The following is a 12,575-nucleotide window of genomic DNA, read 5'->3' as shown; positions in this document are numbered from 1 at the left end:
TGTTTTTTTTTTTTCCTGGGAATAGTCGCCCCAGGAACTGGGACTGGGGGGTGTTTGTATCTCTGCTTTGTTACTGGTGTTTCAAAACTGCCTTTGATTTTTTTTTTTTGGGGTGTGCGTGTCCCGAAACGGCCGGAATTTGGGAATTCTGGGGGGGGGGGAGGGGGCTTTTTCCCCAGTGATGCTGCTCTGGCTTCTGGGTGGACACCAGGGGATGGGATGTGGAGCATGGATGGAGCTTTCCCGATCTAGGGATGGAATTCTCTCGTCCTGCTCGGTGTCACCGTCACCTTTGTCACCCCTGGGACACCCAGGAGGGTCACCAGGAGCTCTGGGTGGACACCAAGGGATGGAATGTGGATGGATGGACCTCTCCTGACCTGAGGATGGACCTCTCCTGACCTGGGGATGGACCTTTGCTGTCCTTGGGATGAGCCTCTTCTCACCTGGGGATGGACTCTCCTGTCCTGGTCGGTGTCACCGTCACCTTTGTCACCCCTGGGACACCCAGGAGGGTCAGACCAGGAGGGTCACCAGGAGCTCTGGGTGGACAGCAGGGGATGGAATGTGGATGGATGGACCTTTCCTGAGCTGGGAATGGACATTTCCTGAGCTGGGGATGGACCTCTTCTTACCTGGTCATGGATTTCTCTTGTCCTGCTCGGTGTCACCATCACCTTTGTCACCCCTGAGACACCCAGGAGGGTCAAAGCTGTGGTCACCAGGAGCTCTGGATGGACACCAAGGGATGGAATGTGGATGGATGGACCTCTCCTGACCTGAGGATGGACCTTTGCTGTCCTTGGGATGAGCCTCTTCTCACCTGGGGATGGACTCTTGTCCTGCTCAGTGTCACCATCAGCTTTGTCACCCCTGGGACACCCAGGAGGGTCAGAGCTGTGGTCACCAGGAGCTCTGGATGGACAGCAGGGGATGGAATGTGGATGGATGGACCTCTCCTGACCTGAGGATGGACCTTTCCTGATCTGGGGATGGACCTTTGCTGTCCTTGGGATGAACCTCTTCTCACCTGGGGATGGACTCTCTCATCCTGCTCGGTGTCACCATCACCTTTGTCACCCCTGGGACACCCAGGAGGGTCACCAGGAGCTCTGGGTGGACAGCAGGGGATGGAATGTGGATGGATGGACCTCTCCTGACCTGAGGATGGACCTCTCCTGACCTGAGGATGGACCTCTCCTGTCCTGGGGATGGACTCTCCTGTCCTGCTCGGTGTCACCATCACCTTTGTCACCCCTGGGACACCCAAGAGGGTCAGACCTGTGGTCACCACAAGCTCTGGATGGACACCAAGGGATGGAATGTGGATGGATGGACCTTTCCTGACCTGAGGATGGACCTCTCCTGACCTGGGGATGAACCTCTTCTTACCTGGTCATGGATTTCTCTCATCCTGCTCGGTGTCACCATCACCTTTGTCACCCCTGGGACACCCAGGAGGGTCACCAGGAGCTCTGGATGGACAGCAGGGGATGGAATGTGGATGGATGGACCTCTCCTGCCCCAGGGATGGACCCCTCCCTCCCTCCTCAGCATCATCCTCATCCTCATCACCCCTGGGCCCCCCCAGAGGTTCCCCCCGATGTCCCCTGGGCCGTGTGACGTTTGTGGACACGCAAATACACGTGTGATGCTGAACCCCCGCGGCTCTGCCTCGGTCTGGGGGGCACACAGGGACCTCCCTGGGCTGCGGTGGGGGTCAGGGGGAGAAGGTGGAGGGTCATGGGGAGGGACACGGGGATGAGGGACCTCCTTGGGGTGGGGTGGGGGTCAGGGGGAGAAGGTGGGGGGTCATGGGGAGGGATATGGGGCCAGGGGACCTCCTTGGGGTGGGGTGGGGGGTTAGGGGGAGAAGGTGGGGGGTCATGGGGAGGGACACGGGGACAGGGGACCTCCCTGGTTTGGGGTGGGGGGGTCATGGGGAGGGACACGGGGACAGGGGACCTCCCTGGGGTGGGGTGGGTGTGGTGGTGGTGGTGGGGGACAGTCTGGGGGCCTTGGGGGATATGGGACCTCCCTGAGGTGCAAACACCTCATTTCTGCCCCGCTGGGGGGGTGTCGGAGGGCGGGGCCGCTCCCCAGGATTTGGGGGGGTGGGGGGGGGGGTGGGTGGTCTCTCTCCCTGGTGACACGTGGGGACCCCCCGCCGCCATCACCGCCCTCCCCAGGACTACAACTCCCAGCATGCCTCGCGCGCCTCGCCTCGCCAGGACGGGGCGCGCTGATTGGCTGGGCGCTCGCCACCAATGGCGGAGCGCGTTGTTGGCGGGGGTGGGGGGTGCGGGCCGGCGCTGAGGGGCCAAGATGGTTCTGGAGAGCACCATGGTCTGGTGAGGGAGGGGAGCGGGCTGGGGGGCTACGGGACACCCCCGGGACACACCGGGATGCTCAGGGGAACACCCCCGGCACGGCCGCGCCGACCTCGCTTTCCCTGAGTCATCCCGGGGAGGGCCTGAGGGGGCTGGGGGGGCTCGGGGGGTCTGAGGGGCGTGATGGGACAGGCAGGGGCTGGGACGGGCGTGAGGGGGTCAGGGGGGCTGGGGGGGCATGGTGGGGGTCTGAGGGGGGACTGAGGGGGCCTTGAGGGGTCTGAGGGGGGCTCGGGGGAACTGAGGGGGGCTTGAGGGGTCTGAGGGGGGCTCGGGGGAACTGAGGGGGGCTTGAGGGGTCTGAGGGGGGCTCGAGGGAACTGAGGGGGGCTCGGGGGAACTGAGGGGGGCTCGAGGGAACTGAGGGGGGCTTGAGAGGTCAGGCAGGGGCTGAATGGACTGAGGGGGGCTTGGGGGGCTGCTGTAGGGGTAGAGGTGGGGGCTCAGGAGAGAGTTGGGGTGAGGGGGGGCATTTGGCAGAGCGGAGGGGGGGTCCTTATTCCCTGTGGGACAGGCTGGGGTGTTCCCATTCCCTGTGGGACAGACTGGGGTGTCCCCATTCCCTGTGGGACAGGCTGGGGTGTCCCCATTCCCTGTGGGACAGACTGGGGTGTCCCCATTCCCTATGGGACAGACTGGGGTGTTCCCATTCCCTATGGGACAGGCTGGAGTGTTCCCCATTCCCTATGGGACAGACTGGGGTGTTCCCCATTCCCTGTGGGACAGACTGGGGTGTCCCCATTCCCTGTGGGACAGACTGGGGTGTCCCCATTCCCTGTGGGACAGACTGGGGTGGCCCCATTCCCTATGGGACAGACTGGGGTGTCCCCCATTCCCTGTGGGACAGGCTGGGCTGTCCCCATTCCCTGTGGGACAGGCTGGGGTGTCCCCATTCCCTGTGGGACAGGCTGGGGTGTCCCCATTCCCTGTGGGACAGACTGGGGTGGCCCCATTCCCTGTGGGACAGACTGGGGTGGCCCCATTCCCTGTGGGACAGACTGGGGTGTTCCCCATTCCCTGTGGGACAGACTGGGGTGTTCCCCATTCCCTGTGGGACAGACTGGGGTGTTCCCCATTCCCTGTGGGACAGGGAGAGGGGTTGTTCCCCATTCCCTGTGGGACAGACTGGGATTTAAGGGCCAGCCCCGTGGGATCTGCCCAGGTTTTGCCATTCCCGGGCTCTCCCTGTGCTCTCTGGGGCCGGGATCAAATCCCCTCCCGTTCCTGCTGACTCATGTTTGGGGCCCCTGAACCCGGGGCTGCTCCTTGGAGAGCGGGAATTCTCCGTTATTCCATGGATTCTGAGGCAGGGAAACACTCCCTGGGGGGGATTTTTCCCCCAAGAAACCTTTCCCGTGGTGTTCCAGCTTAAGGAATTCTGGGAGTGCTCCTTCGGGAAGCTTTGATTTGGAGCTGGACTCCCCCGTCCCTGGAAGTTGATCCCGAGGCTGGATGTGATGGGAAAACTCAGGGAGACACGGGAACAGCTCAGCCCTCTGCCCTGGGAAACCTCCTTGTTCTCAAAAAAGCACATTTTGGGGGTGGAAAAAAGCAAAATTTAGGGATGAAAAAAGTATAATGTGGGGATAGAAAAAAGCATGTTTTGGGGGTAGAAAAAAACACGTTTTGGGGGTGAAAAAACCCACAATTTAGGAATGGAAAAAGCACAATTTAGGGATGAAAAAAGTATATTGTAGGGTTGAAAAAAAAGCACAATTTAGGAATGAAAAAAGCACAATTTAGGAATGAAAAAAATATATTGTAGGGATGAAAAAAAAGCACAATTTGGGGATGAAAAAAAGCATATTTTGGGGGTAGAAAAAAAGCACGTTTTTGGGATGAAACAAAGCACAATTTAGGGATGGAAAAAGCACATTTTAGGGGTGGAAAAAGCACATTTTGGGGATAGGAAAAAGCATGTTTTGGGGAAAGAAAAAAGCACATTTTGGGGATGGAAAAAGCACATTTTGGGGGTAGAAAAAAGCACATTTTGGGGATGAAGAAAGCGCATTTTGGGGGTGAAAAAAGCACATTTTGGGGCCAAACCTGCCCTGTGTTGCAGTGTGGACAACAGCGAGTACATGAGGAACGGGGATTTCCTGCCCACGAGGCTCCAGGCCCAGCAGGACGCCGTGAACATCGTGTGCCACTCCAAAACCAGGAGCAACCCCGAGAACAACGTGGGGCTCATCACCCTGGCCAAGTACGGGGGGCCTGGGGGGGTCACTGGCACTTGGGGACACCAGGGGAGGGCTGGGGGGACCCCCAGGGCACAGGGGGGTGTTGGGGGTCACTGGTATTTGGGGACACCTGGGAAGGACTGGGGAGACACCCAGGACACAGGAGGGGGGTGTTGGGGGTCACTGGTATTTGGGGACCCCCAGGGCACAGGGCTGGGAGCAGGGTGGTGTTGGGGGGGTCAGTGATATTTGGGGACACCAGGGAAGGGCTGGGGGGACCCCCAGGACACAGGAGGGGGATGTTGGGGGTCAGTGGTATTTGGGGACACCAGGGAAGGGCTGGGGGGACCCCCAGGGCACAGGGGTGGGAGCAGGGGGGTCACTGGCACTTGGGGACACCCAGGAAGGTCTGGGGGGACCCCCAGGGCACAGGGGGGGGAGCAAGGGGGTGTTGGGGGTCACTGGTATTTGGGGACCCCCAGGGCACAGGGGTGGGAGCAGGGGGGTGTTGGGGGTCAGTGGTATTTGGGGACACCCAGGAAGGGCTGGGGGGACCCCCAGGAGGGCACAGGGGTAGGAGCAGAGGGGTGTTGGGGGTCACTGGTATTTGGGGACACCAGGGAAGGGCTGGAGAGACACCCAGGGCACAGGGGTGGGAGCAGGGGGATCAGTGGCACTTGGGGACACCAGGGGAGGGCTGGGGGGACCCCCAGGGCACAGGGGTGGGAGCAGGGGGGTGTTGGGGGTCACTGGTATTTGGGGACACCAGGGAAGGGCTGGAGAGACACCCAGGGCACAGGGGTGGGAGCAGGGGGATCAGTGGCACTTGGGGACACCAGGGGAGGGCTGGGGGGACCCCCAGGACACAGGGGTGGAAGCAGGGGGGTCAGTGGCACTTGGGGACACCAGGGGAGGGCTGGGGGGACCCCCAGGGCACAGGGGTGGGAGCAGGGGGGTGTTGGGGGTCACTGGTATTTGGGGACACCTGGGAAGGACTGGGGAGACCCCCAGGGCACAGCAGGGGGGTGTTGGGGGTCAGTGGTATTTGGGGACACCAGGGAAGGGCTGGGGGGACCCCCAGGACACAGGAGGGGGATATTTGGGGTCAGTGGCACTTGGGGACACCCAGGAAGGTCTGGGGGGACCCCCAGGGCACAGGGGTGGAAGCAGGGGAGTCAGTGGCACTTGGGGACACCAGGGGAGGGCTGGGGGGACCCCCAGGGCACAGGGGTGGGAGCAAGGGGTGTTGGGGGTCACTGGTATTTGGGGACCCCCAGGGCACAGGGGTGGGAGCAAGGGGGGGTGTTGGGGGTCAGTGGTATTTGGGGACACCCAGGAAGGGCTGGGGGGACCCCCAGGAGGGCACAGGGGTGGGAGCAGAGGGGTGTTGGGGGTCACTGGTATTTGGGGACACCAGGGAAGGGCTGGAGAGACACCCAGGACACAGGGATGGGAACAGGGGGGTGTTGGGGGTCACTGGTATTTGGGGACCCCCAGGGCACAGGGCTGGGAGCAATGGGGGTGTTGGGGGTCACTGGTATTTGGGGACCCCCAGGGCACAGGGCTGGGAGCAATGGGGGTGTTGGGGGTCACCCCAGTGCCTCTGGGAGCTGTTAACATTCCCAGGGGGCTCCAGGTTCCAGGGACAGACACAGGGGCTATTTTGGGATTTCCAGGGTTTTTTTAGGGAACGAGGCTCCAAGTCTTGCCCCTGGTGCCCTGGATCCCAGTGCTGGCACTCAGAGCAGACACCAGCCCCGGTGCCAGGGGGGATTTTGTCCCACATGAAGGGCTTTCCCAAGGGATTCCCCAGGGATTGCTCCCCAGATTTGGGGTGTCTGTCCCCAGTAACTGCGAGGTGCTGACCACGCTCACCCCGGACACGGGACGGATCCTCTCCAAGCTCCACACGGTGCAGCCCAAAGGGAAGATCACCTTCTGCACCGGGATCAGAGTGGCCCACGTGAGTCCTGCTGGCTCTTCCACCCCCCCTAATTAGTGTCTAATTAGCATCTCTCCCAAATTACCTGCCCTGGCAGCGCTCGGACTCCGCGATCTCAGGGGTCTTTTCCAGCCTTAATGGTTCCCTGTCACCTCCCCTGTCACCCCTTGGACCCCACAGTGACACCCCCTTGTCCCCATAACCCCCCCCCCAGTGCCCCCCAGTAACCCTCCCAGTCCCTCCCAGTCCCTTTTCCCTGGGAATTCCCCCTGGGAATGCCATGGTCCATGTCCCCCCCCAGCTGGCCCTGAAGCACCGGCAGGGCAAGAACCACAAGATGAGGATCATCGCCTTCGTGGGGAGCCCTGTGGAGGACAACGAGAAGGATGTGAGTGACCCCACCTTTGGGGGGGGTTTGGGGGTCCCTGGCACCAAAATTCCAGCCTCACACCCCAGCCAGGAGGTTCTGGGGGGGCTGGATCCCCGGGCTGGATCCCCGGGCTGGATCCCTGGGCTGGATCCCCAGGCTGGATCCCTGGGCTGGATCCCTGGATCCCCAGGACAGATCCAGCTCTCCCAGAGGGAGCTTGTGCCGTGTCCTGTCACCCAAACTGCTCTGGGCTCTCTCCCCGAGGATCTGGGGTGGGAATTCCAGGCTCTGAGCCTTGGGAATGTCCCGGTGTGGTGGCACCTCCGAGCGAATCCCGACGTTCTGGCTGTCCCTGAGGGAACGGAGCAGAGCCATGGCCTGGGCCAGGCTCCTGCTGCCCCGTCCCCCTGTCCCACCTGGGGAGGTGAAACCCTTCCAGCTCGGAGCTGGGAGGCTGATTTTGGGCCAAATCCTCATGGATCAGAGCCCCAATCCCAACTAATCCCACGGCGTCTCCTCCTGGCAGTTGGTGAAGCTGGCCAAGCGTCTCAAGAAGGAGAAGGTCAACGTGGACATCATCAATTTTGGGGAGGAGGTGAGACTTCGGGGATCCCTCGGGGTGAGGGGAGATCCAGGCAGGCTCTGAGCTTCTGGGAGCCTGAGAATGGGATTTGGGGTCCTGCACTTTGGCCACAACAACCCCCTGGGGACAGAGTGGGGGCAGAGCAGCCAGGCAGGAAGGGAGCTGGGATTTGGGATGGACAGGAAGCTGAACAGGAGCCAGAGTGTGCCCAGGGGGACAAGAGGGCCAATGGATCCTGGCCTGGCTCAGGAACAGGGTGGCCAACAGGGCCAGGGAGGTGATTCCTGCCCTGGACTCAGCGCTGGGGAGGCCACCCCTGGAGTGCTGTGTCCAGCTCTGGGCCCTCAGCTCAGGAAGGACATGGAGGGGCTGGAGCAGGGCCAGGGAAGAGCAGCCAGGCTGGGGAAGGGGCTGGAGCACAATTCCCGTGAGGAGAGGCTGAGGGAGCTGGGGGGGCTCAGCCTGGAGAGGAGGAGGCTCAGGGGAGACCTCCCCACTCTGCACAACTCCTGACAGGAGGGGGGAGCCGGGGGGGGTTGGTCTCTTCTCCCAGGCAAGACAAGAGGGCTGGGTCTGAAGCTGTGCCAGGGCAGGGTTAGGTTGGATTTAGGAAGGAATTCTTTCCAGGGAGTGATCAGCCCAGGGAGGGGGTGGATTCTCCATCCCTGGAGGTGTTTAAGCCCAGACTGGATGTGGCAGCAGTGCCACGGGCTGGGAACCACGGCGGGGTTGGATCAAGGGTTGGACTGGATGGTCTGGGAGGTCCCTTCCAACCCAGCTGATTCTGGGATTCTCTGATTCTCTGAGGAACGTTTCCCTCTGGAAAACACCTCTCCCGCTTCCCCGGGGTGGGGGGGTTGCTGTTCCGTCCTCTCCATCCCCACGGGAGGCGATGGTTGGCCCGGCAGCCCCGGGGGACGAGGGGGGTCTTCTGTGTGAAAGCCCCCCCAGCTGCCCCGTGCCCCCCCAGGAGGCCAACACGGACAAGCTGACGGCCTTCATCAACGCGCTCAACGGCAAGGACGGCAGCGGCTCCCACCTGGTGACGGTGCCCCCCGGGCCCAGCCTGGCCGACGCCCTCATCAGCTCGCCCATCCTGGCGGGCGAGGGGGGGGCCATGCTGGGCCTGGGCGCCAGCGACTTCGAGTTCGGCGTCGACCCCAGCGCCGACCCCGAGCTGGCACTGGTGAGGGGCTGGGGGGGGCCAGGGGGTCAGCTTGGGGTGCTGCTCTTTGGCCACACCGAGCCTGGTCTGCAGAGAAAGGGGCTGGGGGAGTCCAGAGGGTCAACTTGGGGTTGGGGGGGTCCAGGGGGTCAACTTTGGGTGTTGCTCTTTGGCCACACCGAGCCTGGTCTGCAGAGGAAGGGGCTGGGGGGGTCCACAGGGTCAACTCAGGGTTGGGGGGGTCCAGGGGGTCAACTTTGGGTGCTGCTCTTTGGCCACACCAAGCCTGGCCTGCAGAGAAAGGGGGTCCAGAGGGTCAGTTGGGGTCGGGGGGGTCCAGAGGGTCAACTGGACCCTCTTTGGCCACACTGAGCCTGGCCTGCAGAGAAAGGGGCTGGGGGGGTCCAGAGGGTCAACTTGGGGTCCTGCTCTTTGGCCACACCAAGCCTGGTCTGCAGAGAAAGGGACCTGGGGGGGCTCTGAACACGAGCCTGGGTGGCCTTGTTGGTGTCATTCCGTGGCATCCCAGCCTGGATCGGGAATGCTGTGGCAGCAGGACCCGGGGGGTGGTTCTGCCCCTGTGCTGGGCCTCGAGTGCTGCTGCCCCTCAGTTCAGGAGGGTCATGGAGGGCCTGGAGCAGCAGGAGAAGGGGCTGGAGAGCTCCTGAGGGAGCTGGGGGGGCTCATCCCGGAGAAAAGGAGGCTCAGGGGGGACCTTCTGGCTCTGGAATTCCCTGACAGGAGGGGGGAGCCGGGGGGGGGTCGGGCTCTGCTCCCAGGGAACAAGGGACAGGAGGAGGGGAAACGGCCTCAAGCTGTGCCAGGGGAGGGTCAGGTTGGCCATGAGGAGGAATTTCCCCCTGGAAAGGGTGTTCAGGCCTTGGCAGGGGCTGCCCAGGGAGGTGGGGGAGTGCCCACCCCTGGAGGTGCCCAGGGCAGGACTGGCCGTGGTGGGGATGCCAAGTGTGGAGTGCCAAGGTGGGGATGGGGCACGGGGGGGACTGGATGGGCTGGGAGGGCTTTTCCAACCTCGGGGATCGTGTGGCTGCATCCCAGCTGTGTCCCAGTGCCCTCCCTGTCTGTGCCAGGCTCTCAGGGTGTCCATGGAGGAGCAGAGGCAGCGGCAGGAGGAGGAGGCCCGAAGGGCTGCGGCCGCCTCGGCCGCCGAGGCCGGGATTGCAGCCACCGCCGGGGATGGTGAGCACCAGGGGGGCCTGGGGGGGCAGGAGGGCGGGTTTGGGTCGGGGACTGGGGGTAAATCCTGCCCTGGGAGGGTGGGGAGGCTCTGGAAGGGCTCCCGTGCTGACCCTGGTGGGGCTGTGCCCCCAGAGTCAGGTGATGCCCTGCTCGAGATGACCCTCACCCAGCACGAGTTGGGCCAGGCCCTGGCAGTGCCCGCTGTGGGGTCTGTGGGTCCCTGTGGGGTCTGTGGGTCCCTGGCAGTGCCCCCAGTGGGTCTGTGGGTCCCTGTGGGGTCTGTGGGTCCCTGGCAGTGCCCCCAGTGGGTCTGTGGGTCCCTGTGGGGTCTGTGGGTCCCTGGCAGTGCCCCCAGTAGGTCTGTGGGTCCCTGTGGGGTCTGTGGGTCCCTGGCAGTGCCCCCTGTGGGGTCTGTGGGTCCCTGTGGGGTCCCTGTAGGGTCTGTGGGTCCCCGTGGGGTCTATGAGTCCCTGACAATGACCCCAGTGGGTCTGTCAGTCCCTGTGGGGTCTGTGGGTCCCTGACAATGACCCCAGTGGGTCTGTCGGTCTCTGTGGGGTCTGTGGGTCCCCATGGGGTCTGTGGGTCCCTGGCAGTGCCCCCTGTGGGGTCTGTGGGTCCCTGTGGGGTCTGTGGGTCCCTAGCAGTGCCCCCTGTGGGGTCTGTGGGTCCCTGTAGGGTCTGTGGGTCCCTGGCAGTGCCCCCCGTGGGGTCTGTGGGTCCCTATAGGGTCTGTGGGTCCCTGGCAGTGCCCCCTGTGGGGTCTGTGGGTCCCTGTGGGGTCTGTGGGTCCCTGGCAGTGCCCACACCGTGTCTGTGCCCGCAGAGTCGGACGATGCCCTGCTCAAGATGACCATCACCCAGCAGGAGTTTGGCTGGGCCCTGGCAGTGCCCCCCGTGGGGTCTGTGGGTCCCTGTGGGGTCTGTGGGTCCCCATGGGGTCTATGAGTCCCTGACAATGACCCCAGTGGGTCTGTGGGTCCCTGTGGGGTCTGTCGGTCCTTGTAGGGTCTGTGGGTCCCCGTGGGGTCTATGAGTCCCTGACAATGACCCCAGTGGGTCTGTCAGTCTCTGTGGGGTCTGTGGGTCCCTGTAGGGTCTGTGGGTCCCTGGCAGTGCCCCCCGTGGGGTCTGTGGGTCCCTGTAGGGTCTGTGGGTCCCTGTAGGGTCTGTGGGTCCCTGGCAGTGCCCCCCGTGGGGTCTGTGGGTCCCTGTGGGGTCTGTGGGTCCCTGGCAGTGCCCACACCGTGTCTGTGCCCGCAGAGTCGGACGATGCCCTGCTCAAGATGACCATCACCCAGCAGGAGTTCGGCCGGGCGGGGCTGCCCGACCTCAGCTCCATGACGGAGGAGGAGCAGATCGCCTACGCCATGCAGATGTCCCTGCAGGGGGCTGGTGAGGCCATTCCCCAGGGGAAAAACCCGGGAGAACCCCCGGGAACACGTCCCACTGTGGGGTTGGGCCCTGGGGAGGTGGGAATGTGGGAATCCTTCCTGAGCTGCTCCTTCTCCCATCCCAGAGTTTGCCCAGGCCGAGGCGGCCGAGGTGGACAGCTCTGCCATGGACACCTCTGAGCCTGCCAAGGTGAGCCTGGGGGTTCCCATCCCTGTCCCATCCCTGTCCCATCCCTGTTCCATCCCATCCCATCCCATGGACACCTCTGAGCCTGCCAAGGTGAGCCTGGGGGTTCCCATCCCTATCCCATCCCTATCCCATCCCTGTTCCATCCCATCCCATCCCATGGACACCTCTGAGCCTGCCAAGGTGAGCCTGGGGGCATCCCACCCCTGTTCCATCCCATCCCATCCCTGTCCCATCCCTATTCCATCCCACCCCATGGACACCTCTGGGCCTGCCAAGGTGAGCCTGGGGGTTCCCATCCCTATCCCACCCCTATCCCATCCCTGTTCCATCCCTGTCCCATCCCTATCCCATCCCATCCCATGGACACCTCTGGGCCTGCCAAGGTGAGCCTGGGGAGATCCCACCCCTGTTCCATCCCTATCCCATCCCTGTTCCATCCCATCCCATCCCTGTTCCATCCCATCCCATCCCATCCCATCCCATCCCATCCCATCCCATCCCATCCTGCCTGCAGGGTGGAACGAGATGATCCTTAAGGTCCCTTCCCACCCACCCCATTCCACGCCTGATCCCTGTGGATCCCGTGATCCTTCCCTGGAATCCGAGGACCCAGATGAACCCAAACCCCCTCCCAGGGACAGGGATTATCCCAAATCCTGTTCCCACAGGAGGAGGACGACTACGACGTGATGCAGGACCCCGAGTTCCTGCAGAGCGTCCTGGAGAACCTGCCCGGGGTGGATCCCAACAACGAGGCCATCCGGAATGCCATGGGATCCCTGGCCTCCCAGGCTTCCAAGGAAAACAAGGACAAGAAGGAGGAGGACAAGAAATGATTCCCCCCCCCCGCGGGGGGTGACACGTGAGATCTGCTGGATCTGCGGGAATGGGACAATAAAGGCTTTTCCCAGGGAATTCTTGGCCTGGTGTGTCCTGGGATGAGCCCTGGGAATGGGGGGGAATCAGGGATCTCCTGGGGGGAACCGGGATTGGAATTCCCTGTGCTGGGAGGGGTGAGTGGACCCCGGGAACTCCCTGGACGGGGAGAACTGGACTCCCCTGTGCTGAGGGAATTGGGCCCCAGGACCCCCCGTACTGGTGTTACTGGTGTTACTGGTGTTACTGGTGTTACTGGTGTTACAAGCCCCGCCCCCTGCGCCAACT

General features: G+C 63.1%; 1 protein-coding gene across 1 annotated transcript; it reads left to right on the top strand.

The window, feature by feature from the left end:
- The first annotated feature begins 2,282 nt into the window (after positions 1-2,282).
- Positions 2,283-12,326, top strand: PSMD4 (proteasome 26S subunit, non-ATPase 4). The gene is made up of 10 exons (XM_039378726.1): positions 2,283-2,351; positions 4,453-4,593; positions 6,419-6,533; positions 6,814-6,900; positions 7,409-7,477; positions 8,436-8,651; positions 9,719-9,827; positions 11,091-11,222; positions 11,347-11,411; positions 12,080-12,326. Exons 1-10 carry the CDS (start codon positions 2,326-2,328, stop codon positions 12,245-12,247), a joined length of 1,128 nt encoding a protein of 375 aa, XP_039234660.1. The 5' UTR covers positions 2,283-2,325; the 3' UTR covers positions 12,248-12,326.
- The last annotated feature ends 249 nt before the right edge of the window (positions 12,327-12,575 follow it).

Source organism: Pipra filicauda, unplaced genomic scaffold (genome assembly GCF_003945595.2).
Source record: "Pipra filicauda isolate LSUMZ 115617 unplaced genomic scaffold, ASM394559v2 scaffold1459_size12855_pilon, whole genome shotgun sequence".
NCBI classification, from domain to species: domain Eukaryota; kingdom Metazoa; phylum Chordata; class Aves; order Passeriformes; family Pipridae; genus Pipra; species Pipra filicauda.
The sequence above is the reverse complement of the archived record's forward strand: the minus strand, read 5'-3'. Positions and strand labels throughout refer to the sequence as shown.